Raw genomic sequence first — 27845 nt, 5'->3', positions numbered from 1 at the left:
GTTTTCTGTAACAGCGAGAGTGAATGTGCTGTTGCATTTTTAGGGTGGGCCTATCGGATATTTTAAATGTACAGGCTTCAGCTATTAGTTTCACCCATTCATGCACTGCAAGTTCAGTTTTTTGTCTTTCCACAAAGTTGCATAGGTTGTATAAAATGACACAGGGCATTCGTTTTAGAAAATATAGTTGAGTAATTTAATAGGATTTCTGTACTCTTATAACTCTGTATTAAAAAAGAAAAAGGAAAAAAAAAAAAAGCTCAAATTATTTCTCAAAGTTTGGCAAAAAAAAAAAAAAAATCCTTGAGCATTTTTGGAGAACAGTTCCAAAAGTCGCAGAGCCACTAAACATACAGTGCCAATACTCTGAATTGACAATATCACGTGGCCACGAGTTGGCCGTATTCAACTGCTCTGCTCTAAAACTCATGCAGTTACAACTAAACCGTCACTGAAGCGCTGACGTGTGCAATATGTGCACGACAGCGGTGTGGACCGTGACCCTCTGGGTTTGGAATGATGAACACAGGAACTAATGAGGTGTGTGTGCATATGTGGTGTATTTCTCTTGTGTCCATTGTGTCCGTGTATAACAGTTCTCTGGCACACTGATTTCGTTTGTGTCGTGTCACCGTTGCTCTGGGATGTGGTCTGGCACCTCACGCGTGGACTACAGCAGTGGATGATGGGCCAGGGACAGTCAGTAAATTTGGCTATGCACACATTCATAGTCGTTCCGTGGCTTTCCAGCGGCAGTGTCATTTCCTTAGGTCTAATACACAAACCTGAGAAAGGGAAGAAAAGTGATTATGACTTAGGGGCACTTTGATTTATTGATTATTATGGAAACTTCTTTCGACCATGGGATTTTAAAAAAAGGGTAATAAAACTATCGCAATTTTTATCTTAAAATTGTGCATTTCCTCACAAATCTTTCTGGTTTCAAGGCACAGAATAAAAAAATAAAAAGAAATTCTCTCACAACAATTATGACTTTTTCGTGCAATTGTGACTCTTTGCAGATCAGAATTTTTTTTTTTTTAAGAAAATTTGTAACTTTTTTATTTATGTTTTAATAGACATTTTTCCTAAATATGGAAGTCACGCCTGACTATTTACTGGAACGATGCTTTGCATTTCCGGTCTCCGGTGTTTTTAATCAAATAAGTGTACATTCTGAGCTGATAATCTAATGTTAAACCTATTAAAATATTTGTAAAAAAGCACATGGATCCATAGCACCATCACTTCAGTGTCACAATGACTTTCATTTGCCCCACTGCTCACAGTTTCATGAGTGTGTAGACGACACAAAGATGCTGCCGACGTTAGCTACATTAAAAACAGATGGGCACTACTTGAATGGGTTCCTATGGAGACCAAAACAGAAGAGCATCCAATTAAAAGTTAGATTTGGTAGCATTGGTAGCTCCACCTCGGTTCTGCCGCTTGCCGTGGCCCGTGTGAAGAGGCTCGTGCGGGGCGCAGCCATAAACCTATGAAATCTTAGTGGAAAGGTTCAACATCTGTTTTTATTTTATTGTTTTACAATTGTTTTGTTTTCTTTAGGAATCCTATTAACACTTTATTTTTCATTGATATTAAGCAGATGTAATTATTTTGTTCAGATCAAAATGTTATGACATTGTAGTGAAATTAAACTGTGAACTTTTAAAGCAGGGTCTAAAAAATATATATGGTGTTTTTATAAAATACATTTTATACGTATTACACATTTAACTAAAGGATCCTGCAAGCACTTTGATTCCCAACACCCCCACCCTTTACTCCTACTGCACAAAAAGTGTTTTAATAACGTTGAATGTTACAGGGACTGATTATTGCAAATGCAGATCCCACTGTGTTCTGGTTAAACTATTTTTATTTATTTAATGCTAAGGTTTGCATATGGTGGTGTGTTCTATTCCTAAAATAAAAAATTTCCCAATATATCGCCTTGATTACAGTATCGCAACAAATCGTATCACAACCCTGGTATCGTAATGCGTATCGTATCGCCAGATTCTTGGCAATACACAGCCCTAGAAAACAAACACCAGATCACGAGCTGATCACCCCAAAAATGTGTGCACTTCGCTTAGAAACGTACACCAAAATCAGACTTGATGAATGGATTGAGCCCAATTGTGCTTTTAGTTTGTTTGACAGATAAAGAGGGAACGAAAAAAATAATTTCATAAAGCTATTGTAAAAATAAATGACTTTTTATACATTCAAATAATCAGACATGCTAAAGCAGAATTTGGTAACAATAAAATATAAGGTGTGAAAAAAAGCACAAAATGTAATTTTTTGTTAAACTTCTCTGGTTTTCTAATCAGCGGTAAATTCCAGTTAACAACGTCTCCGTGTAGTAACAGCTGCTCTATGTGAAATCACGCACCTGATGGAATTTACTGCTGATTAGAGAACCGGCTTTACTGACGAGATGCGCATTAACGATCAGCCGATCGTGATCGGAGCACCCCTAGTTAAACTTATTTTTTAAGTTTCATGATTTTAATTAATAAACATGCTTTTTGATTAATACAATTTTATTTAACCATTATAAAGGAGTCCAGAAAAATTTAAATTGATAAAAATGGAATCCAGAATTTGGGAAAAAATAAAACTGATTTCATAGGGCCTTATTTTTGTGTTTCTCATTACAAGTATGGAAGGATCGCTGGCACATGTTGCATTCTCATATGCATGTAAAAGCGACCCGAACCCAAAAAAAAAAAAAATTCAGAGATGTAGTTTGGATGGGGTAGCATTTACTGCAAACTAACTAATACTGACAACACCGGTGAATAATGAACTGCTTATGTGTAAGAAGGTTCATTATTTTGGTTTAATTTTAATTAATCATGCAGCCCTGCTTAAAACTATAATAACAGATTCAGTTCAAACGGAGTCTACATCATAGCCAAAGGACATCTAAGTGACTTTGGTTTGCAACACAGAAACTCACCGATCCATCTGATGCACTTGCGCCCACTTTGTCTCCAGTGGAGTTCCAGCATACTTCAAAAATCCCCCCCGTCCCTCTGTAGCTGTTGACTAAAGCACCACTCTGTCGGGAGGAAAATGAAACCCAAGTTAAAAACACCAATCATAGTGACAGATCAATATGTTAGCCAGCCCAGTTAATGGCGAGCAGATGAAAACTGTATCGATGATTAATGTAAAGGCCCGTTCACACAAAGAACGATAAATATAAAGATAAGGATATTAGCGTTCACACCAGCGAACGATCCATTCCGTTTAATCGAAGCGCACACTCTTCTGCAACTTTAAATTCTCAACCTCTTGACAGCAGGTTTGATAATGATTGACTGTCAATATTTAAAAAAAAAAAAATAGTTCTGAAAATGATTACAACGATATTGTTTTTTTTCTGTGTCCTTATAGTCATAGCTATGGTCTCGCTATTCTATAATATTGAGAACGATTATATCATTATAGTTATCATCCATGGTGTTAACAGTACTTAAGTCTGATACACTTAAGTATATTTATCAAAACACTCAATAGACTGGTCTTATGCCTAAACATCTAAATTAGGGTATAAACGACTAAACTAAAGTTGGAAGGTAGAACATTTTAAAAATGAATATTAAAAACAATCAAATATGAAATTTTATTTTATTTACAAAACTAAAATGAAACGATAAGTGCTGTTAAACAATAAATCGCATCCAAAATAAAAAAGTTATTATTTACACTTATGTATATATAGAGACATACATACAGCATGTTTCGAAAATATAAAAGTATATATTTATATACACAATTTATATTACATATAAATATATTAAATGTAGCATATTTTTCTTAAATATATACATGCATGTGTGTGTATTTATATATACACAATAAATATACGCAGTACACACACACATAATGTAAAAAAAAAAAATTTTTGGATCAGTGTTAATTTTGTCAATGAAGACGTATTATATATGATAATATACAGGGGTTAAAGTGGAAAAAAATCCTGAGCCTGAACTTTTTTTTTGGGGTGGGGGGGGTTAAGTCTGTCCACAGACAGACTTAATTCAAATATTGACGATAATAACAAAAATACAGTAACAAGAGCTTAAAGTGCTTAAAAAAAAGGTAAACAGACTGAGATAGACATGAATATCTTCAATGATTATGTTTGGCACCATTTATGTAAAAGTACTGTCAAATAAAGTGATTTCTTCTAAAAAAAAATAACAAGTGCTTAAATAATTAAGTGCTCAAAGTGCTAAAGAACTGAACTGTTAAACTGAAGATTAGAAGTGAAATCAAGGCTATTATCACTTTTTTTTCTGGGATGTAACTCGCATGTTGATTTGAAACCAACAGGCTAGTAAACGCTTTTTTTGTCTTCTGCCAGTTTTCTACACAGGGCGACCAGTGGCTGCGAAATTCTGAATGACAAATCATGTTCTGGTCTAAATGTGCACAAACTTATTTTTTAAATCGCAGACATGGTCAGTCATAGACAACGGTGTGTCAGCTAATAGTTGCTCCCGGCTAGAGACCTGCTCTCCCGTGGGAGTACCACAAGACCCAGCGCAACCGATTGCGGCGCGGGACAATATTTGATTGGTGAATGCGGACGCTGGCGGATAGATATTATTGTGTGCGGGTTGCGGGGAAAATAAAATTATTGTAAAATTATTTTATTTTAAGTGGAAATATCTAACAAAATAAAATAACTAGAAACAAATAGACATTTATTTAAAATAAAATAAAATAGACTTTGCGGAATGGGAGGATGCGGATGATACCATAGACAGCGACGTGTAATTCGATTCCGAAATAGCGATATATTTAAATGGCAAATTGGATGGATTAGAAGCACACAGACCGGATGATGTCCTCCAGTGGTGGAAAAGACGAATTTCAACATTCACGAATACTTTGCATTCCAGCTAGCGCAGGGCAAACACGAATACTTTGCATTCCAGCTAGCGCAGGGCTTTCAGTATTTGCGGTCGCATACTGGAGCAGAGACGGATTAAACTGAAGCTCTCAACAGTGAACGACATGCTATTCCTGCATGGGCACAAGAAGTCGTACAGGTTTTTTTGTCAATTCAGTTTATTTCTATTTATTTGTTTAGCTAAATATTTAAAATTGGTATATTTTGTTATTGAGGAATAAGGATATTTTTTGTTAAATGTTTGAAGGAATTGCTCAGGCCCCTAAGCTACTTTTCCTTTGAACATGAAATAAATCCAGGTTTATTATTATTATATAATTTATTAGGCTATATAGCCTAATTATTATAGGTATATATTTTTTATTTACATTTCTTACTTTTTTTACTATATTTATATGTTCTAAGTTCCTTGTTCATGTTCACACTTTTAATTAAACGTAAATAAAACGAAACATTTGTTTATTTTCCGTTTATTATTTACATTTATATTCAACAGGGGAGCAAGTGAAAAAAAAAAAAGAGTAGCAGGTAGAATATGCAATGTATTTAAAAAAAGAAAAACTACTATACGTTTACCCGTGGGATTTTGCGGGCAGGAGCGAGAGAAAATAACATTTTTGCGGGAGAGGGAAGGAAAAATACCTCCCGCGCAGGTCTCAACTCCCGGTGGTTAGCTTGAGTGCACGGACAGCGGCTCTATGACCGGAGTCTGGTGCTGCATTCCAGGCAGGTTTTTGAGCTCGTAAGTCACTATTTCAAACCACGACTAACGACTTTGTACCGTTCCAGGCAAGTCATGCCAAACTTTCTGAGCGCAAGGAAATTTAGCTAGATTATTAATTTTATTGCAACGTTACATTGTCCTAAAATCTATTTTTCAACGTGTACCACTTGCATAAACACTGCATCCGTAGGCAGTGTTATCCGTAGGGGCTGTCACTGTTGTTTCGCGTGTTGTGTGACGTCAGAACTCCGAGTACATCGATCTAGTACGAGTTCACGGGTGGAAAAGTCACGGGTTTGACTGCCGTTCCAGTGCACTTTCACGGGTTTAAGGTTGGAAAAACACGGGTTACGGGTTGCCTGGAACGCGACATAAATCATAGCAAGCAAGCACTTTCTTACCGCTGGTGGCATACAGAAGTTTCCTCGAGCAAATCATGCAGAAACAAGCCCCAGGTTCTCTCAGTTTCTTGCACCAAGTGCCAAAAAGCGCTATTTGTTTTTGAGTCCTTTATCTATTGCTAGGAGTCTAGGACATCATCCCCCAGGCTTCATAAATTTGCGCTCCATTTGTTTTTCTCCGACAACGCTAACGTGACATTGACGTATGGGCGTCAATCATACTGTGTTGCAAGGACACGCCCTTCTCTGCTTCTGATAGGCTTGTAACATTAGTTAAAGCTGCGTTCCTCTCATATGATTGGTACTGGTAGAAGAAATAAATTGGCTCGAAAATATTAAACTGCATGCACAGGCTCTCAAATATTATTATATTTTTTTTTCCTCACGGCCACACGCCGGAGATCCGGCACGGTGCCGGAATACTTTAAGCCCTGAATATATCATATATGAATATTATATGAACAACTATAATTTTTATAAGTTGCTCCCTTTTCACTACTCTTTAAAGGGATAGTTCAACATTAATAAAAATTTTCAATTTATTCAAATTTTTCCAAATTCAATCCTTGATTAAAATTTCTCATAAGCTTAATTGATTTGGTCTAAATAGAGAAGAATTTATGATTTTAATTTGAAGACTACATATAAAATAGCTACCAAAATAAATGTTGTTAACTGCAGTTTGACTAAAATAATGACTAAAAGTTGACAAAAATGCATTGACTTTTCATCGACAAACTATGAAAGACTCAAATGACTAAAATGGGACAAACTATTAAGCATTAATAGTCTCAAGATAAAGGTTAAGACTTAATCAAAAATGCCTGTCAAAATTAACACAGTTTTGGATGCGATTAATCATTTGACAGCACTAATAAAAATTAAATGGATGAGTTAGCATTCTCTTATCTGTTAGCATTTTATATTATTAATATTGGACTGCATTAGATGTATTTTGTTTTCTTTCTTGTATCAGTCAACAATGGGTATTTAATAATTCACAATGATTTCTACAGTTTTTGCATTTAGATTTCCTTTGACATCTTCTAATTCTCATATATAGTTAATCTTTAAAAAAAAAAAAAGATTTTTCATGAAAGGAATTAATTATCAGGTAATAGATACTCTTTCAAAGGTTTGGGGGTAGGTGAGATTGTTTTTTTTTATATATATATATATATATATATATATATATATATTAGGGGTGTAACGATACGCGTATTCGTATTGAACCGTTCGGTACGAGGCTTTCGGTTCGGTACGCGGTACGCATTATGGACCGAACGGTTTGTTGGACTAATTAATTATATTTGGAAAATAAAAAAAAATTGTGAAATATAATGATATGCGTTCAACAAGGTAGCCCAATAACCCAAACGACGTAACGGGCAACGCCCCTGACCCCTCCGAAGAAGAAAAAAACACCAACTTATATGTTTATGTTAGGCTACTCAGTCAGGCGCTCGCTCACTCAGTAATACACGCTGAAGGCTCGTTGCAAAATGACCAATGCGTTTAACAGACCAGAAATAGAAGATCCTCCAATAACCAACAGGTCTGGTGTTTGGGTGCACTTTGGATTCCCTGTAAGCTATAATGGTGATGGCAAGAGAGTGGTGGATAAAAAAAATCAACGATATGTCGCATCTAGGGTACACCAGCGGGAATACAAAAAAAAAAAAAAAAAAAAAACACCAGTGGGAATACTTGAAACATGTCAACTCATTTACGCCGACATCACCTTAGTGTGTCAGTATCTGGGAAAAGACGAAAAAAAGGAGAACCATACATGCAACAAACTATCCCCGCAGCATTTAGACAGACATTTCCAACGGATTCAAACAGGGCAAAAGACATCACCACGGCGATTGGTAAGGCTACATTTACGTTATAGCCGCGGATATGAGACCTTACTATTTACCATTGATTCTATCACCACCATTATAGCTTACAGGGAATCCAAAGTGCACCCAAACACCAGACCTGTTGGTTATTGGAGGATCTTCTATTTCTGGTCTGTTAAAATGCATTAGCCATTTTGCAACGAGCCTTCAGCGCGTACTGAGTGAGCGAGCGCCATACTCTGTAGTGGAAAACGTAGGTTTTAAGAACATGCTTAATGTAATTGAGCCCCGTTACAATATTCCTTCACGAGCCCATTTCAGACAGACCGTAATTCCTGCTTTGTTCCAAAAAACATAAGCCCTATAGAGAACCAATTGAGTAAAAACACACTCAATATAAAGAGTTATAGAGTTCCATATAATAAGTTACATCTTTGTATTTGTTCATAACTACTACAATAATATAACATTTCCTTTTTTTTTTTATAAGGAGCTGTTTTTGTTTTATACAGTATGCTGCTAAGAAAACACCATAGAAGATGGGTAAAGAATAGCTCCATCATTGTTCAATGTAAAAAATACTTTGTTAGTTTTAATAAATAAAACATTTTTTAAAAATCAAGGAAATTTATCTGCCAATTTTTTCTTTTTGCTGTATCTAAAACGTACCGAACCGTGACACCAGTGTATTGTATCGAACGAACCGTGAATTTTGTGAACCGTTACACCCCTAATATATATATATATAAATTAATATTTTTATTCAGGAAGGATGAATTAAATTTATCAAAAGTTACAAAAGACATTTCAAATAATTCTCTTCACAAAACAGTCGGCCAAATCAACTGTCTAATAAAATGAAGACTTTAATATTCTCATGTGAATATGTAATGAGTATTAGTTTGCTCAAGAGCCTACAGTACCTGTGTGTTCCAGATATGGACACACTTGTCGAAGGAACCGCTGGCCAGGTGCCGCCCATCTGGGCTGAATGCCACGCTGTAGACGGGCTCCTGGTGTTTGGTCAGTGTGTGGATGCAGGCGCCACGCTCTGCGTCCCACAGACGCACCGTTGAATCAAACGACGCACTTGAGACAGAAAATAAGAAAACAGCTACTCAATGTGTATAATATATACAAGTTCTAAACTGAAAATAGATACAGATTTTACATTTAGCCAATCAAAATCAAAATAATACTTAAAAAGGACAGGCTTTCCAAATGAAGAGTGATGATGGTGATGATCATATTACCCCGATTTTACAGTCTCTGAACTGGCTACCTTTTAACTTCTGTATCAGTTACAAATTATCATTACTTACCTACAAGGCTTAATGGTTTAGCTCCTGCGTACCTAACTAGTCTTATACCACGTTACAATCCATCACGCTCCCTAAGGTCACTAAATGCTGGACTTTTGGTAGTTCCTAGGATAGCAAAGTTCAGACACACTCTCTTTGTTTAAATCTAAATTAAATTCAAATAATGCATCTCATAATCTTGTAAATGCGCAGTATTATTCTTTAGCTTGGGTTGAATAAGTCCTTTTTGCTTGGTTGCAGCTATGCTAAATTATGATTCTATTTGTGTCTCTGTTTTGGCCGTAACTAGGATTTACACAAGCTTCAGTCTGGATCCAGAACACCTGAGAAGAGATGATGCCAACCCCTCAGAGGACCTCAGATGATGCCAACCCTGAAACAACATAAACTACCAAATTTTGCTACAAGTTTGATTGCAACATATAATCATTGCTGTTAATAGTGTTCATCGTCTGTTTGATTAAGTCATTAACTGAATTTTACTGTACATTTCTGCCATGTACATCAATTTCACATAGTCGCCACTGACAAGCTACTACTAAATATATTGTAGAAACTTCATTTTCTTGAAAGCTGCCTTGCAACGATTTGTATCGTGTATCGTGGCACTGTACAAATAAACTTGAACGGAATTGAGTGGTGGCTGGTTGTGTACCTGGCCAGCATGAGGTTGGCATTGGGGTTGTTGGTTCCAGGGCCAGTTGGGCTCCATTTGATGGTGTAGATCTCCTTACTGTGGGCTTGCAGGTCATGAACACAAGTGTCCTGTTTCATGCTCCAAAGCTAATGTTTAATACACACCACAATATCAATGATTATTACACTTACTCACTCATTCACTCAAAGTGCCCCCATTAGACCATTTCCAACATTGCTTGTCATGAAATGTGTCATGTAGCTGTATGTGAATGTAAATGATCTGCAAAGTAAAAAAGCTGAAAGTGCACAATAAATAAAGTTATTGCCTCGCAAAATATAGAATTGACTCTGAACAGCTGAAACGAGTTGTTAATACCACTTCAGGATAGACATACATTATGCAAATGTGTTATGTTCTCCATTGGCCGGTCGCAAACACGTCATTCTACTGACGACTGCTTCTTTAATCTCAGGGAGTTCAACGCAAGATTCAAAAAATGCTTGCTGTTGAAAGATGGATCAGTACCCTGTCTATTTGGACCAGCTGTTCCACTGAATCACAACCTGCAAGTATGATAAATAATAGAGGTTTATATTTTCTAAAGAGCGTTTAATATACAAACTATTGAAATAGGAGTATCATTTTCGAAACGCACCGTACGCCGTAGACCAATCACAACAGACTGGGCCATCTGACCAATCAGAGCAGAGCAGGCTCACAGAAAGGAAGGGTTTAGAGAGAATCAATCTTTGAACGGCTTCGAACAAATCGTTTGAGAATCGTTGGAAAATGAGGTGATATTAAATGCATATTTGGAGAAAACGAAAGATTTTTTTGACCTTGCATGCATGTAATCCTTTTGTAGGAGACTTTAAATAAATTCAATTTGAAGGACCATAAAAATGGCATACTAGGAGCACTTTAATGCAAACACATTAGTAAAAAGCTAAATCATCCACAGTGAGATGGTTGGTTGTATCTCACCTTTAGGGTCATGTCATCAGAGCAGGAGGCCAAGAGATTTCCTGTTGGATCCCATTTGATTGCATTGACTTCATTCTGAGGATAAAGGAGTGCAAATCATCAGTGATGTAATCCATTTTATACAAATTACACATTTAACTAAAGGATCCTGCAAGCACTTTGATTCCCAACACCCCCAACCCTTTACTCGTACTGCACAAAAATTGGTTCAATAATGTTGAATGTTACAGGGACTGATTATTGCAAATGCAGATCCAATGTGTTCTGGTTAAACTATTTTTATTTACTTATTGCTAAGGTTTGCATATGGTGGTTCTTACAACATACAGAACTGCAAAATTTTGCTATATAATATAATATATATAATTGATGTTAATAGTGTTCATCGACTGTTTGATTATGTCTTTAATTGATTTTTCTGTACATTTCTGCCATATGTTCTTAAACTGACAATCACCACTGATAAGCGACTACTAAATATTGTAGAAACATAATTTTCTGTAAAGTTGCTTTGCAATGATTTGTATTATAAAAAGCGCTATACAAATAAACTTGAATTGAACTGTGTTCTTAATGACAGGTTTCCTAAAAATAGACCCTATTCCTAAAATAAGAAATATCCCAATATATCACCTTGCTGACAGTATTGCAATGTATCGCAACATATCCTATCGCAACCTCTGTTTCGTGATACATATCGTATTGCCAGATTCTTGGCAATACACAGCCCTACTAGCAATGCTGATATCATGGGCTTGATTCCCACATAATGCCTGAACTTTAAATGTGTCGTCTGCAAGCAGCGCAAGTCACTTTGGATACAAGTGCCTGCCAAATGCAAAAATTTGGATTTGTTTACTAAATATTTCGTTCACGAGAAAAACTAAAAACAAAACTGAAAATTTCTATTGAAAATGAAATGGGTACATGTATTTCATCATGGTCATCATGGTAATGCATTTTCAAAAGGTTATTTTATAAAGATATATTTACAAGGATAGATAATTATATCTGTTTTTTTTTTTTTAAATATGCAGCCTGTTCTGTAACAATATTTTTGCCACTATAATTTTAATAATAATTCTATAATCTATTTTATGTCTGTGTAAATTATATTACATTAGATTAAATATTAATAAGAATAAATATATTTATATAATTTCTTTGGTTTCATCCATTGTTCTGGCCACCAAAATGTTTTTAGTTTACAAAAATATATATATATAAATAAAAGCCTCAAATGTGAGATAGATATTTGTATGCATGTATGTATGTATGTATGTATGTGTACACTCACACACATACATACATAACATGCTTTTTTTGATTGTAAAATAAACACCTTTTTAGGGTTTCGGGGAGACTAAAGAGTCAATGCAAAAAGAAAAAGAAACAAGTAAATATGGATGAAGATTAAAAATAGAATATATGCAACGGTAGAACATCTAATGTAAGAGGCTTACTGTGTGGCCCTGGAATGTTTTGACTGGTCTGTCCTGGCCCAGTTTACACACGTGAATGCACATGTCTGTGCTGCAGGATGCAAACGTGTTGTTGCTCTGCCAGTCCACGTCCAGAGCCGGAGCTGCAGGCGGCAAATGCAAACTACATCATTCGTGACCATTCTTTTGAAACTAGCTAAATGTACATTTGGGTGACAAGGAAAAAGTTTTCTAAATTGAAACCAAAAGTAGATGTTCTGATGTAGCGTTCCTGTAGCTCAAGTGGTAGAGCACTGCGAGGTTAGGAGTTCGATTCCCCGGGAACACATGATAGGTAAAAATTGATAGCCTGAATGCACTGTAAGTCGCTTTGGATTTAATTTTTTACATTTTTAATTTTAATTTAAATTTAAGTAGATCTATAATAATGAACCCTTCTCAGTGGGCATTAAAAGAAGAATCCCACAGCTATACAGAAATACTCTGAAGATCCTGCAGTTCACATCACAAACAATACAGCTGAGAAAACCTGCCATGCATGTTTATTAATGTGCATTAATTAGTGTTTTTAACAAAGAGTTTTCTTAGTTCTCAACTGGATTAGCAAGAAGGTCAAGATCAGCTCTAGATAAATGAATGCCCTGCTTGTGGTGATTCTTGTTACTCACCTGAATGGAATGGAAACTGCTGTTTGGCCTCTCCTGTGTGTGCGTCCCAAATAATGGTGGTCTGAAAGGTGCAGATTCACATTAGCATCTTAACCTCACCACATCATCTTATTTTGACAGTATATGATAACCACATAAGATTATACTGTACCTTATCAACACCAGCGCTGAGGATAAAATTCCCTTTCTTGTTCCACTTTAAAGCAAATATGGGACCTTTGTGCTGCCCCAGTGTACTGGCAAGATTACCTGACAGTTATAGGACACCTATTAGATAAACAGGATTTTGTAATTGATGTTATGATTTGTGTATAAAGCTCACCATCTTTAGTCCATATCCTGGCAAAGCCGTCATAGGATCCTGTGGCGAGAAGTGTACCTTCACTCTGTCCAACACAAGAGACAGAAAAATATGAATCGTAGTGATTTGTTCTTTGCATGAAGTGTGTGGAAAAAAGAAAGAGGCTTAGATGCAAATGTTGCATGCAGGGTTACTGCAGTTCACAAGTGCTAGTCCCAGCACTCACATTCCAGTCCAGTGAGGTGACGTCTTTGTTACTGGGTACATCCTGCCCCCCCTCCCGAATGCAGTGCCGCAGCACCAGCTGAGTGGATCCTCCCGCACTGCTCTCACTCAGGTTCCAGATCCGTGCGGTTGAGTCTCCAGAGCTGATGGCAACAACAAAACAGCTGAATTGCCATTCAAAAAGTACAGGACATTAGGCTAAGACATGCAAAACAATAACTGGACTTCAATAACAATAACTGGAGTTTGATGGAACAGATTTGCTACACTGCTGCAGATACTTGCTACAGCAAATACATGCAAAGACATGCTGTACAGATTATGTAAGAGATACTGCTAGTGCACATATAAAATTACCTTTAAATACAACACACATGAATTGCCCTGTAGCAGATGTATACAGGTGGAGCTGGGGATTGAGGAGGGTTTCTAAAGCGCACTACAACTTCTACAGCAAGCTCTAGCCAAGTATTTGAACAGTAGCCACGTTTCCACTGTCGAGCTTAAAGCGGGCGTGCTAGTGTGTGCCAGGGCCAGTTGCGTTTCCACTGTCACTTCCGTGCCTCACCAGGGCTTCCTCTGGGCCAACGGCCAGGGTTTTTTGGCCCGACGGAAACCTTGGGCCAAAGCGGGCCAGCTTGGGCTAGAGGAGGGGTTATGAACAAAGGCGGAGTTTCTCCGCGTCTGAAGAGCTCAGCGCTGCAGATCATTACAGAAAGATAACCACTTTAACACCAGTATTAAAGCCTTTTTAAAATAATTTGAGATCATAACTCACTCTTAGTTAGCAGCGAGTGATTGAAATAACTTGATCCGATGTGGATTATAATCACTAAACAAGGCAGAAATATTTATAACCCATGTAAAAGACTGTGCACACTAAACATTAACGTTACCATAGTAAACATGGTAAATATGACCGCTTGAGGAAATCAGATGTCAGCTTCTTATTCTATCACAATCGTGTATTTATTTAGTAACTTATATTATCTGTCATAAGTCTCGTCTCAAGAGTTTAGCTCCACGTAGCCTATCATAAAAATATTTACATTTACATTTATTCATTTAGATGACGCTTTTATCCAAAGCGACTATTGCTATATGTCAGAGGTCACACGCCTCTGGAGCAACTAGGGGTTAACTATCTTGCTCAAGGACACTGGTGTCTCAGAGTGGATTCGAACCCGGGTCTCTCACACCAAAGGCATGTGTCTTATCCACTGCGCAAATAAATAGAAACAGACTCGACTGAATAAGCAGGCTATTTTCATAAGTGTTAAAAATAAATAAAATAAAAATACATAAATTTTTGTGTGATGTAATTTTGAGTCCTGATCAATTAATTCATTATGATCAATGTATCACTTATTCTATAGTAAAACATCGATGCTTTGAATTTGAATATTTACCAAAGCATACAAACAAACGGCAGCTTTTATCATGTTTGTGTGTGATCGCGCATGTTCCAGTGACTTATTTCATAGTTTTCTGATAACTTCTCTTTGTGGGTGAAATGATGAGGTTGCGTGACGTTGTTCTGAGAGGCGTGTAAAGGGCGTGTTTTAGTGACACGCAGCGGTGCTTCAGGCTCGACTGTGGAAACCCTGCACTATTCTGGCCTCGGTGCTACTGGCCCGAGGCTATTAGCCCCCCGCCCAGCCCGCTTTAAGCCCTGGCTCGCAGTGGCCCGACAGTGGAAATGCGGCTAGTGTGCAGCAAACTCATTGGCTGCTGATGTGAAAGAAATCAGTCAGCTGCGCTATGTGAATAATGGTTTCATTATATCAGACTGAGATAGAAACTATCATGCTGCAACCATCTAGAATTTCATGACAGAGCTTTGTATTAAAATTCACAGTTTGAGATAATAAAGCCGTGGATTTGGCTTAGTACCGACCCAGATGCCAGCAGATCGCTGACAGGGTTCCAAGCACAGATGAAGACCTCAGACTCATGGCCCCGCAGCACCATGGCTTTACTGGCTGGGATCTCCACTGCCCTGTCCACCTCCATCATGTCGGAGTGGTGATCTGTCAAAACAAGAGGCATTATTAGGGAAGAGACTACAACGGTAGATTCTACAATGGATCACAATTCTCTCTTCTATGATTCTGAGATAGTTTTTTCTGTACGTGTGACAAGACACACTTGTGTACACTAGAGACAGCTGTACTCTGTTTGCTGCCAATTATGCCCAAAAACACACAAAATCATCAAGTAAATAAACTTCTTTTCATGGCTGAAACCAAATACAAGAAAACCATGGACTTTTATTGCACATTGTGAGAAACATTGCTTGAGCGAGTGAGGTTTCAGTGTTTTTCTTTCCAAATGCTCTACGAAGGCATCTTTTATGCTGTTTGGAATGCAGTTATAATTTGATAAACTAAGCTCACTTACTGACAGACATCTGCTTTCAAATGCTCAAGTGCCCTTTGTGTCTTTGTTCTGAAAGTTAGTTTGGAGCATAAGGTTGTGCGTGACTTCATGTAAGCAATTACGTGATTGTGATTTTAATGTAAACACAGTCAGTTATGTCAGTTAGGACAGGATAAAACATTGATACGTTTAAATAGATTTGTACATTAGTGTGACTACAGCCTATTAGCATTGCAGCCGTCTATGACATTAGCAGTAATAGTCAGACAGAATTAATGCTGAGGAAAAAGATACTGTGCTTTTCTGGAAAAATGTAGATACTTAAAACACTCAGACACTGAAAACACATTTTGTTCATTGCTTGTAATGAGTTTCTTTTTTCCCCATTTATTTATACTTGCTTTGATGTTTTGAATATTTATTTAGTTAAGTTAATAATTCTCAACATGTTTTGATTTAAAGGAGTCATATGATGTGATTTCAATTTTCCCTTTCTCTTTGGAGTGTTACAAGCTATTGATACATAAAGAAGATCTGTAAAGTTTCAAAGACTAAAAGTCTCAAATCCAAAGAGATATTCTTTATCAAAATTAAGACTCTGCCACACCCCCCCAAAAACGGCTCATTCAAACATGCCCCCACATCTCTACGTCACTATGTGGTAATATTTGCGTAATGCTGCCCAAATGTTCACGCAAAGAAAGAAAGCGTGGTTTCAGTAACCACAGTTAGTGTTGAAGCAGTCATGTCAGGGAGATGCTGTGTGAATCTAGGCAAAAGTAAAAGCATTTTATTTGGCCTTCAGAAAGTAGATTGATTTAGAAATCTTTAAGATTACTTACAAAAGAACAGCAATGCATTTTATGGATGACCGTTTCGTGAACCTTGGAGAGGAGGTCATTCTGACTTTGCGACAACAATCTGGCGCTTCTGAATCAGCTACTGTAAGTATGCTTTTTTATTAAGTATTTGCTATTGACTGTTCAAATGCTGAGTTTTGCACAACGCGTGTGTGCGCGAGAGAAAGAGAGATGGTTCAGCTGTCTTAACCATCCATGGCTTGTGTACTCCAAACACATACAAGCTTCATCACTGTGTCTGTCACACCACTCTGTTCCCCTTTCAGGCTTGAACTGATGGTAAAAATAAGGACATTATGAACTGTCTTTACATTTATTTTGAAAGATGAAGCTCTGGGTTATGGAAAGGGTCATTACATTTCCGACGAGTGCTTGCAGTGTTCGGCCAATCACAATCACTGGGTCAGTTGGCCAATCAGAGCAGACTGTGCTTGTCGGAAAGAGGGACTTTGTAGAAAATGACGTGTTTGAGAGAGGCAGGGCATAAAGGACCTACAATTATGTACAGTATTTGAAAAATAATGTTAAAAACCAATTTGAATTCTAAAAGTAATTTAATAAAACTGATTCCCACCCCGACACATCATTCATCCTAAAAACAACCAATATGCTTTATTCTTATATGTAACTGTATAGCCATGATGTTCTTTAAAAATTCACCTTTTTTAAACTTAAAAATTAGATCTAAACTAAAATAAGCTTGAGTTAGTTTATTAAAAATGAAAATAATAATAAAAATAAAGCTAATCAGAATAAAAAAAATAAAATAGCAATAAACTAAAATGGGAACTCAAAAACTAGCAAATACAAGCTTAGCCAAAATATAATAGTATAATCTCTAAAAAAAAAAATCCAAGCGGTGTTTAACTGACAAACTGCGTAAATCAACGCTGATAATAAACGTGGATTTGCGCAGCTTGTCAGTTAATAATGGCTGCTCTATGTGAAATCACGCACCTGATGGAATTTACCGCTGATTAGAGAACCGGCTTTACTGACGAGATGTGCATTAATTATCAGACGATATTTATTGTTCACCCCAAATTTTTATCAAAAAATCATCAATAGTTCAATAGTTCAATAGTTTCATCAGCTAATCATCAATAGTTAATATTGTGAAAAGGGTGGGTAAATGGTGACAATTTTTTGTTTTTGGTAGTCACAGGTTCAACCGTGTTATGGACTAAATAGTATTCCTTATTGACTATCCCAACAGTTTTGACAAAGTAATGTGGGGCGTGAGCTTACTAGACAGCGTGTGAGATCCGTTCTCCTCTCCATTAGCTGTGTTCTCTCCATTCTTGGCTGCTGTGGTGCTGGAGGCGGCGGCAGCTTGCTGCTGAGCCAGTTTATCCTTATACACCTGCTGCCTCGTCTGCACCACGTCTGGCATCACTGCATCGATTAATGACAGCGACTCGATCGGTCGTCCATCAAACAGAGTACCGTCCTGTGACACGTTACACAACAGGTACAAGAACACGGAGTACAGATTGAGCACGTCTTGCATATGTAATGGGCAAACTGTGAAATATCCATATCTGGCAGTGGTACCAGCGCTGACCTCATTGATGCTGACTTCAGCCTCCACATACTGCAGGCCTTTCTGGATGATGGAGATGAGGGCAGCAGGGGGCACTAGAGCGCCGTTGATGTTGGACTGGCTGATGTGGCTCTCTATGCCAAAGGTGAACGCTGAGTGGGAGAAGCCTGCAGGGGAAAAAAAAGACATCTCCTGTTACCATTTAGGAACAAGTATTTGTGAATAGTGAGGTCAAAAGTATCCGTACTCAAAGAAACTTTAAAAATGTTACATAATTGATAACAGTCGTCCTGACCCAACTTTGTCAGGCAGCTGATTTCAAAACAGGGTTATTCTCAATAACTCAAAACCATTTTGTTACTTGAAACTAAATAACTGAAATTAAATGATTCAAATGACTAAACGAACAGTTAACTTGTTTAATTTTAGCTAGCTGCCAAGGCAATTTTTTTATTTTCGTTTGAGGTGCTAAAATAATTAAATCGTATAAATAAAAACTACTTACACATTAAAAAAAAAAAAAAAACATCAAAATTACTAGAACTAAAATTAAAGTGACAAAACAAAAAACTACAATAGAAAATCAATGATTATAAACCCTCGTAAATAAAACTCAATGAGTATTTGTGTTTTAAACAACCCTGCACATTTCAAGAAAATCACCTGCATATGCAAATTCATTTAATGCTAGGTGACTAAATGTCAATTTTTTAGGATGTAAATTGCAGGAGGCAAATTGTTATGAAATTACTGAAATAGTACACTAACTAAAGTGAACTATAAAGTGAAATACCACTGATATTAGCGCTGACAACTTTAAAAGATTTGAAAACTCCTGAGTGTTTTTTAGTATGTAATGTGGGTTCTAGGGTGTTCTGGGTGGTTTGTTAGGTGGTCGAAGCAGGAACCAACAATTAGTTCCTAGGAAATAAACATGACAGAGGTCAAAAACCTGCCATTGCATGCAATATGAAACAGGATACACAGAGTATGTCCTGTTAGCTGAAATGAAGTTAGTGTGCAGATAATGAGCAGATACACACCTGACTCCTGCAGGTATCTGTAGACCAGGAAATTGACCTCATCACTGCTTACGCTCATTTTGGATCCTGGGTGAACCAAGAGGTCAAGGCGAGAGTAGGGCCTGAAAAAACAAAGGCACGTTGTGTTACTGTGCTTCACCAACAGCACAGAGCATTGACTTTACTGGACACACTTAATATAGTACACACCTACTAGCAAATGTTCAGGGTCAGCTAGATTTTTGTAAAGAAATGTATATTTTCTTAAAACATGGACAGGAATCTATAATGTTTCCAGATTTCTATTTCAAATAAATGTGTTTTTTTTTTTTTACAAAAAAAAAAAATGGTTTCCCCCTAAAATAATAAGCAGCAAACCAGTAAAGACACTGATAAAATTTTATTATGAAATATATTAACACAAAAAAAATGATCATTTAAATTGTATAGGTCACAATATTACCAAACTTTTCACCAGCTGATAGCTCATCAAATTCTAAAAAAATGAAAAACTAAAATGTAAAACAAAAAACAACAAAAACATTACCTGTCATTTATTGACAAGTCATGCACATTACTTATATTATGATTTTCTTCATAATTTTAGTATTTGAATTTTGCCTGCTGCTTTAACACTTTTTTTTTCCCAATGTGAAAAAATATAAAATAAAGTTAAATGTTTTATATTTTATAACTTCCTGACATAAAAAACATACAATAATAGGTTTTAAGTAGTAGGTAGGTAGATAGATATCAGAGATGACTCAGGAGTGTGATCACAAGTCTGGTAATTCTGCTAATTTAAAATTAGATGAAATATGATATCAAATACCACTGCCTCCTTTCATTTTCATTTAAACATATTAAGATAAATTGAATACAGACCAAAGATTACCGGTTAAATTTACCCAAAACGAATTATATTTTATGTATATTTTATGTTTAACCACTAAAGAGGCATCAGAGCCAGCGACAAATGTCAGAAGGACTAGCCGAGTCGAGACTGCTCTCTTCTGTGAACATGAGCACTGATCACTGATTGAGGAGCTGATCGTCTCCGAAATCAGCGAAACTTTTAAACAGGCGCTGTCTAAAAAAATAAATCGCAGATTTGAGTTTTAAACAACTTTGTTCTCACCTGAAATACTTTTAAAAATACATTTCATGACACAATAACAGTAATATTTTGATAATGATCCGAATAAATGGTGGTTGAAATGACAATGCTGCGTGAACTCAACCACTTGGCATGTTTAGCGCCCAAGTCCCGCCCCCGAAAACTTCCCGTGACCTTTGAAAAAGTATGACCTCGCGAGTCGGGGCTTTCTGAGGGGCAACATTTTACAACATTATAAATGTTTAAACTGGCAACGCTTAAATGAGATAGTTTAAACATATTAACGTGTGCTGTTCAGGTCTCATCTGTGTGCGCACGCTATCAGCACCCGGATGATGACGGAATAAATGACTGCTCATATTACAGCATTCACATTGAACAAGAGTGAATGGTTAGTCCACGTTTTTTTTTTTCATCACTGTTGTTGTAATGTCTGGGAAGCCAGAATGCGCATCCATCAACAGAAACGTATATTAGCTGAACCCTGTTTGTTTTACGTGCTAAACCATATTACAGATTCTTTGTCAGATTTAAGTTGAACCACGGTCCCAGCGCGTGCCGAACCGCGTGTGGTGAACCGAACGTTTTTCAGCGAACCGTCCCACCCCTAATAGATAGATAGATAGATGTAGTAAATCTGACTGGCTTGTACAATTTATAGATAGTACAATTTTTTTTTTATCATCATCCCAGACAGAATGACTAGATGTAGTAAACCTGCTCTCAGTAAACATGAGAAAATGCAAACCTTTTAACCAAACAGAGAACTGAACCTGCCATCCTCGACTGAACTTTCTCATGGAAGCCCATTTGAGCCCTGGGGAAATTTTCCAGCCATATGCTCAGCACTGGAAAGATCTGTTAGGAAGCTACACAGTAGGGACGAATATTGTGATAGGAAGAACTGCATGTGTTAAACAAGAGGAAATACTCCAGAAGAACTCGTACAGCCTCTTGTTCAGTCTTTAAGCCTCTTTCACAGTCTAATAAGCCTTCACGTTAAACAGCAACCCATCATATATAACACGACTCCCTGTTGTTTACGACGCGTCAACAGCCCCGAAAGTGCAAAGGTTTTCATATTGATAATCAAAGAAAATGTGCTTACACAACATTCTTAAGCAGTGCAAGATCAACTTTAGCTAAATGTCTTTACATTAAATTATTTTATCAGACAGTCACAGCAATCACTGTCCAGAGACCTCATTTATTTGCCCTGAAAGAAGTGAATGCCACTTCCTATGCAAAAGATGGGATTTATAAAAACAAACTTGACGGGAAAATTTACACACCAGCACGCAAACTCTGAGTTATGACTACAAACTTTTCCCTGGAGTGAGAAAATTAATGAAGCAAACAACCATTTTAAATTCAGTTTTCATATCAATATACACATCTACATTAAATATTCCACCCTCGTTAGTGGAGATAAGCTCTGAAATTACATGTAGTCACTATGCAGAAGTTAAACCGAAATTATATGAATTTAGACACATTTGTAGTGGATGTGCTTGATCAGTTTTCCTGTGGCATTCTGTGTTTTAATGACAGCGAGGAGTGCTATAGGTGCACAATAATTCATCTTTAAACTAAACAGCTAAACTCGTGTTGTGAGAAAATATTCGCGAGAACAATGATCAACGATGCGCACTTACTTTGATATTACGGCAGATACTGATTTGGTTTGAATAGGTCTAATGATAATAGCTTACTGTACAACTGCTGCTGCACAGAGGTGTTGATGTCTTGTGAAGACATCGCTACAACATTATGAAAAATAGCCTACCACTGTATTTGAAGAATTCAACTTGAAGAAAACGGTACAATTTACATGTTTCCTTTTTAAAATACTTTGTCATTGACGCACCAAGTCAGAATACTTTATTTTCACTGCAATACATATAGGCTTATCTGTTTCCACTAGAAAGAGCTTAAAGATGTTCACTTTATCAGCAAATCTGCATCTATTGATTTGAATTGTTTAAACAATTTAAATATTACTGGGCCCATGTAAAAGATCGAGATTAACTCTATTCTACAATATTTATCTTTATTACTATTTTAAACAGTTTTGTTTTTATGGATATTTTGATGTATTTATTCTAAAACAAGGATATTGGATGATTTTTAGCAATAAAAATGTATGTATGGCTATGGCACAATTGGCATTTATAGTCCGTATCTCAGATTTCCTTAATATGTCTTGTATCTTTGATGGTGTTAAACATGATGTCACGTGGATGGGAATATGCACTGAAATGATACGCAGATGAGGCTATGCATAGTAAAACTAGGCGTTGCAAGCTCCATATGTGGTGATTTCGGGGAGACGGGGTGGAGATGCACGTGTATGCACAATCTTCCCCTGACTGGGATTTTTGCACCATTTCTGGCGTACGCATGGTATTATAAATCTGAAAAATATTGTGCATACACAAAATCTAGCTTTTATGCATATGTACACTTTCAGGATGAAATCTACAGATAATTTTATAAATCAGACCCCAGAACACTTAATTTCTTAAGAAAAAAAGCACTGATTATTCAGACAGCAAAACTGTCTTTTTTGTGTTTGTCTTTTTAATACCCATTAATCTAAACAGTAGTTACTCAACTGGCACAAGTTGAAATCTGTCATCCAATCTAAGACCTTTTCAAACAACTTTTTATGCAATGAATGATATTCAAGACTTCTTATGATTTTACAAGGTTGTATTTAACATGTATACATGATTTTTAAGGATCCCTGTTAATATAGTATGACACTTGCTTACCATGATACCAAGTGTTGATTAGATGCTCATTCTCTTGCGATCCATAGGAGCAAAGTCAAATCAGCCTGTCAATAAAAGACAATGTATTAGATACAATCAGATGTACAGTACGTCTTTTATTTTCTTTCTCTTTCATTAAGAAGAGGCAACAGTTCAACAGAGTACAAGTGAAAATTAAATTGTAATTTGTCTTCATCTAATTCAATGGTGTTTATATTTCACACACACACACACACACACACATATATATATATATATAGTCTTAGGGTAACTTTTTTGATCCACTTCAAATGTTGACTACTGTATGTGTATGTATATACAATCAAATCAACATTCCTGGCCATTCAAACTAATGATACTCTTCTATTCCCACATTTCAAGCACAAGTAGAAATTACTCATCACAAAATGTAATCATCAAAAGATTACATGAGAGTTACATTCATAAAGACAAAGGTGCGGTCTCTAGAAAGTATCTGATATACTGGCAGGTTGTGACCTATTTCGCTTTAGCAGTCTGGCTCTGATCACACAGCTATCAAACCACTGAACTGGCAACCAATGCTGAGATCAACCTAAAACAAGCCTCTGAAACTACAAGAATGATACTTGCACTGCACTAGTAGTCGACCGATAAGGGCTTTAAACGGCTGACCACTGTCTGATATATAAAACATGAAAGATATGCAAAATATTAGTGCTGGGCAGTTTTTTTATTCATTATGCCGGTTTTCCGGTTTATGACGGGGTTTTTTTTTCATGCATAATCAGGTGTACAATGCATTTTCTGCTGATTGATATTGCAAGATGTGCTTGCGGCTAAGGTGCTGGAGCAAATTGCTTGTGTTGCCGCCTTTGGCGACAATTTTAGCCCGACAGCACTTGCATAAAATGGATATTACATATGCATAATCTGCCTGTGGTGCATATGCAGTCCGCAGCATGGACTCATTGTGCTTTCACACAGGACGTGTTTGTAGTCCGCTTGTTTTGATTTCATATCATGTAAAAATATATTTTTTCACAGACAGAAACAGTCTCGTGCATTTTGCATTTAAATCTTTATCACAAGCAATCCCACGGGTCTTAATGAACTTTGTTTTTGTGCTTCCGTAAAAGTGAACATATATATTGTTTTCCTTGTTTATCTAAAAGTGCTCTTTTTCTTGTTTTAAACCTAGCCAAAAACCCATGTGACTGCGTTTCCATGTCAATCCATGTTCATTTTCCCCGCGAACAATGCGCTTTCACTTTAATTCAGCGTCTGCAGCACTGCAAAAATAGACTCAGTACGTTAACAATCACTGCACCGCTGCAGAGCACCGCGCCTTGAAACATCGTGCAGTATGAATCCGTTAATACGCACAGCAGACGGACTGTGTGAAACAGGCGTTATAACGTAACACCAGAGCACTACTGTGTTTACCCCGTTTACCCTCACCACGTCTCGCAGTCGCTGCGTAGAAGTGCAACATTGTAAAGGGTCCGTCTGAAACAGTGTCGCGCGGCCGCGGCATAGTTCGTTCCGAACGCTGAGTAATTAAATACACCGGTATGGCGGTATATTCAAAATTAACATCGTAACGAAAATATACACCGATTTTCGGTATGAACCGCGTAACCGCCCAGCATTACAAAATATTTACACAAAATCCATCAGAAATATTTGAAAAGAACGGCATTATACACTAGTAGTAGACAGGCTGTTGGAAGATACTAGAACTGACACTAATCTGGTAATAGAACTGTTGACGGTCCCCACTGAACTCGACCGTATTTATTTCCCTACTATGGAAGTCAATGGAGACCAACAAATTCTTCAAAAAACCTTCTGTTGTGTTTAACAAAGACATGTATTTGTCATGAATCTGTATTTTCAGAACAATTTGAAAGTCTGTAAAGATGTGATTCTCAGTCATTTAGTAGTACAGGGTTTTTCAATTTTAGATACGTTCTAATAATTAGTAGTAAAGCAGTGTAAGATGATAGCCTAATATAAGCTAAATATTTTCCTAAATATAAATTTTTAATAGCATAAATAGGGTCTTAATACAAGAAACTGTATTTCTGCGGGGGTCCCCTCACACGAGGGTGATCATATTTAGGGGTCCGTGAGTGTCACTAAAATAAAAAATAGCAATTAACTTATTTTAATCAAATTTGTATTGTATTTGTATCAAATAGCTAAATGTATTTCAGACGATATTAAACAAAGCAATATCATACATCACGGAGCAAAATTCTAATTACACAGCTGATATAATCATATAATCAACATCATCGTTAAACAGGTCGATTAGTCAAGTCTTAGAGAGTTAAGAGTGATAACACGTCATTAAGTTAAATTACCTAATAATTAATACACATTCATATATTTAGTTAATAAAACATAATTAAGTGCACAATTAAAAAACTGAATAGAAATACATATTTGTTTTTTATCTGATCGGAACATGTCACCCCGGAAGCGCCATTGCATGTCATTCGATTATTAACTTACGGCTAACGCACATCGCATCATGGATAAACGTCACCGGAAACAACAGACTCCCCAAACAAATGCAAAAAATGAGCGATTCTAGTTCAAGCACGTGGCTGCTTCCATAGCAACGCTGCTAACTAATCGGTTGAACAAAAGCTAGTTGTTGTCTACGTCCATCTCGCGTGTACGGCGCGAGGAAGCAGGGCGCCCATCCCCCACCGCGCGGCCACACGCGCTGCAGTTCCACTCTGTAAAAGCCACACTTCTTATGGTTTATAAATGCAGTTCAGCCATCTAAAAACGCAAACGGAGAACGGCACGGTCAGCTCGCGCACAGCTGGGTTACGGGATGTGTTTGGGGCGACGGAGAGGCTCGTCTTACTCGTGCCGATGCTTCCAGTCTCGTCAACCGCTAGCTTCTGGAGCTAAAACACTGAACAAATGTGCCACAGTGCAGACGCAGATCCGACAGAAGGATCTCGACCTTTCAACTCCACCGTGATACTTCTGTCCTCGAATAATATCTATTTTCCTGCTTGTCTGTAGGATACATAAAGGAATAAAAGAAACATTTAGCAGCTTATGGACAGCCAAGCGCTTCAGAGGAAGCTGACGGCCTCTGACTAGCAGTTGGGAGGAGACTTTCCAGGCGAAAATTGGATATCGGACCAACGTGGTTTCCTGCCAGTCGCAAAAATAAATATATATAAAAAACGAGCAAATAAATAAAAAACAAACTTATTAAACATTATTAATAAAAAATAAACGTAGCAAAACACTGTTAAAGTTAATAAAATCGGATTGATGATCAACAACACGGTTGAACGCCCAACCCCCACCACTGAAACAAATGTTTTTTGGCTGGCTGGTCACTGCCAGTAATTCCGCCACACCCACAATCTCCTCCGCTCAGTCATTCAATAACAGATTGACATCATTGGTCTGTGTATTACACTGCTATTTTGAATATACCATACGTTTTCTAAAAGCATCGCAGCAGTGACTTACAATTAGTCCCTTGAGTATTACACCTGTTTTCTCCCTCTATAGCTGGAATATATATATTACACACACACACACAAATAAAGTCTGGCCTATTTTAACTTAGGAGCCCCTGTAACACCCCCCCCCCCCCCCCCCACCTTATTTGGGAGATGATGACACAACTATGAAACATCTCTGCTGGTTGAGAACCCATCAGATAAACCACCAGCAGGCCTGCTGTCCATTTGAATTACTGCTTGACACATCATAATCCATACTGTATATCATTTTTTTGTGATTCCTCCATAATTTGTTATCAGACAGGAGGCTATGATGAGATCAGTGTTCATCCACATTATATAAGGACCACATTTTGGACATTACTAAAATTGATCTGAGATGTATTTATATAGGAAGCACAGCTAGTATCAGTGTATAAGAACGTGACTTGTTTATATTCGTGGTACTGAAGGAATGCATCTTAAATCATGAATGTCACAGTGCAAAGGAACGATTGGCTTATTGGATTTTTTATACCGATAATAATTTATACTGTGCAGTGTGATTGATTTCTGAATGAACATGCAATCACTCTCTGACAGACCTTAAAGTAAAGGTCAGTCCGATCACTCATTAATTTGTTTTAAAGGAATAGTTTGTCCAGAAATGAAAATGTGCTGAAAATGTACTCACCCTCAGGCAATCCAAGAGTTTGTTTCTTCATCAGAAACTATTTGATGGAGAAATTAAGCATTACATAACTATCTCACCAATGGATCCTCTAAAGTGAATGGGTGCCGTCAGAATGAGAGTCCAAACAGCTGATAAAAACATCACAATATATCACAATAATAAAAATCTATGTGTTTTGTAATAAACAAGTCTAAAAATGGCTGCTTCCAGCTAAAATAACTTCCATAAGTCATATACACATAATATTGCTTTTTTCAATGAAAAGGTCTGAATCAGGAAAGAAATATGCACAGATCAAACATGAAAACAGTAAAAAAAAGGGTCTAAACAAATATGTCAGTGGGTTTTGATGTGAGACTTTTTCACTGGATGAAGCTTTATTATGTTCAATGGACTTGTAATGTGAAATAAATAAATACAATTGAAATTAAAATTGCCAGAAGTGACAGTTTAAAGTTGATCTTAATTATGGATTTGTTTCTTAGAAACACACTGCTTTTTG

The 27845-nt window shown here is 36.9% G+C and overlaps 1 protein-coding gene across 3 annotated transcripts; it reads right to left on the bottom strand.

Moving 5' to 3' along the window:
* Window positions 1–172: 172 nt before the first annotated feature.
* LOC132096759 (F-box-like/WD repeat-containing protein TBL1XR1) lies at window positions 173–26369 on the bottom strand. 3 transcript variants are annotated; one of them, XM_059502347.1, is made up of 16 exons: window positions 26049–26368; window positions 23186–23250; window positions 19316–19416; window positions 18294–18439; window positions 17978–18179; window positions 15388–15520; window positions 13492–13633; window positions 13287–13350; window positions 13116–13213; window positions 12965–13025; window positions 12318–12439; window positions 10855–10929; window positions 9886–10013; window positions 8832–8997; window positions 2975–3076; window positions 173–785 (listed from the first exon to the last, which is right to left on the bottom strand). In XM_059502347.1, the coding sequence occupies exons 3-16, from the start codon at window positions 19371–19373 to the stop codon at window positions 759–761; spliced, it is 1524 nt and encodes a 507-aa protein (XP_059358330.1). In that variant the 5' UTR covers window positions 19374–19416; window positions 23186–23250; window positions 26049–26368; the 3' UTR covers window positions 173–758. The 3 variants fall into 3 exon arrangements, with proteins under 3 accessions (XP_059358330.1, XP_059358331.1, XP_059358332.1); XM_059502348.1 differs by lacking the exon at window positions 26049–26368 and adding an exon at window positions 25685–25703; XM_059502349.1 differs by lacking the exons at window positions 173–785; window positions 2975–3076; window positions 8832–8997 and adding an exon at window positions 9419–9603 and having other exon boundaries at window positions 26049–26369.
* Between the last annotated feature and the right edge of the window lie 1476 nt (window positions 26370–27845).

The sequence above is a fragment of the Carassius carassius genome, chromosome 20 (assembly GCF_963082965.1).
Source record: "Carassius carassius chromosome 20, fCarCar2.1, whole genome shotgun sequence".
Taxonomy (NCBI): domain Eukaryota; kingdom Metazoa; phylum Chordata; class Actinopteri; order Cypriniformes; family Cyprinidae; genus Carassius; species Carassius carassius.
This window is presented reverse-complemented; position numbering and strand designations above follow the sequence as displayed.

Coding starts and splice junctions, on each gene's coding strand:
- LOC132096759 (XM_059502347.1), bottom strand. CDS start 19,373: ATGAGCGTAAGCAGTGATGAGGTCAATTTCCTGGTCTACAGATACCTG. Junction 18,440..19,315: donor CAGATACCTGCAGGAGTCAG/GTGTGTATCTGC, acceptor TTTCCCCTGCAG/GCTTCTCCCACTCAGCGTTC. Junction 3,077..8,831: donor TCCATATCTGGAACACACAG/GTACTGTAGGCT, acceptor TCCTCCCGACAG/AGTGGTGCTTTAGTCAACAG.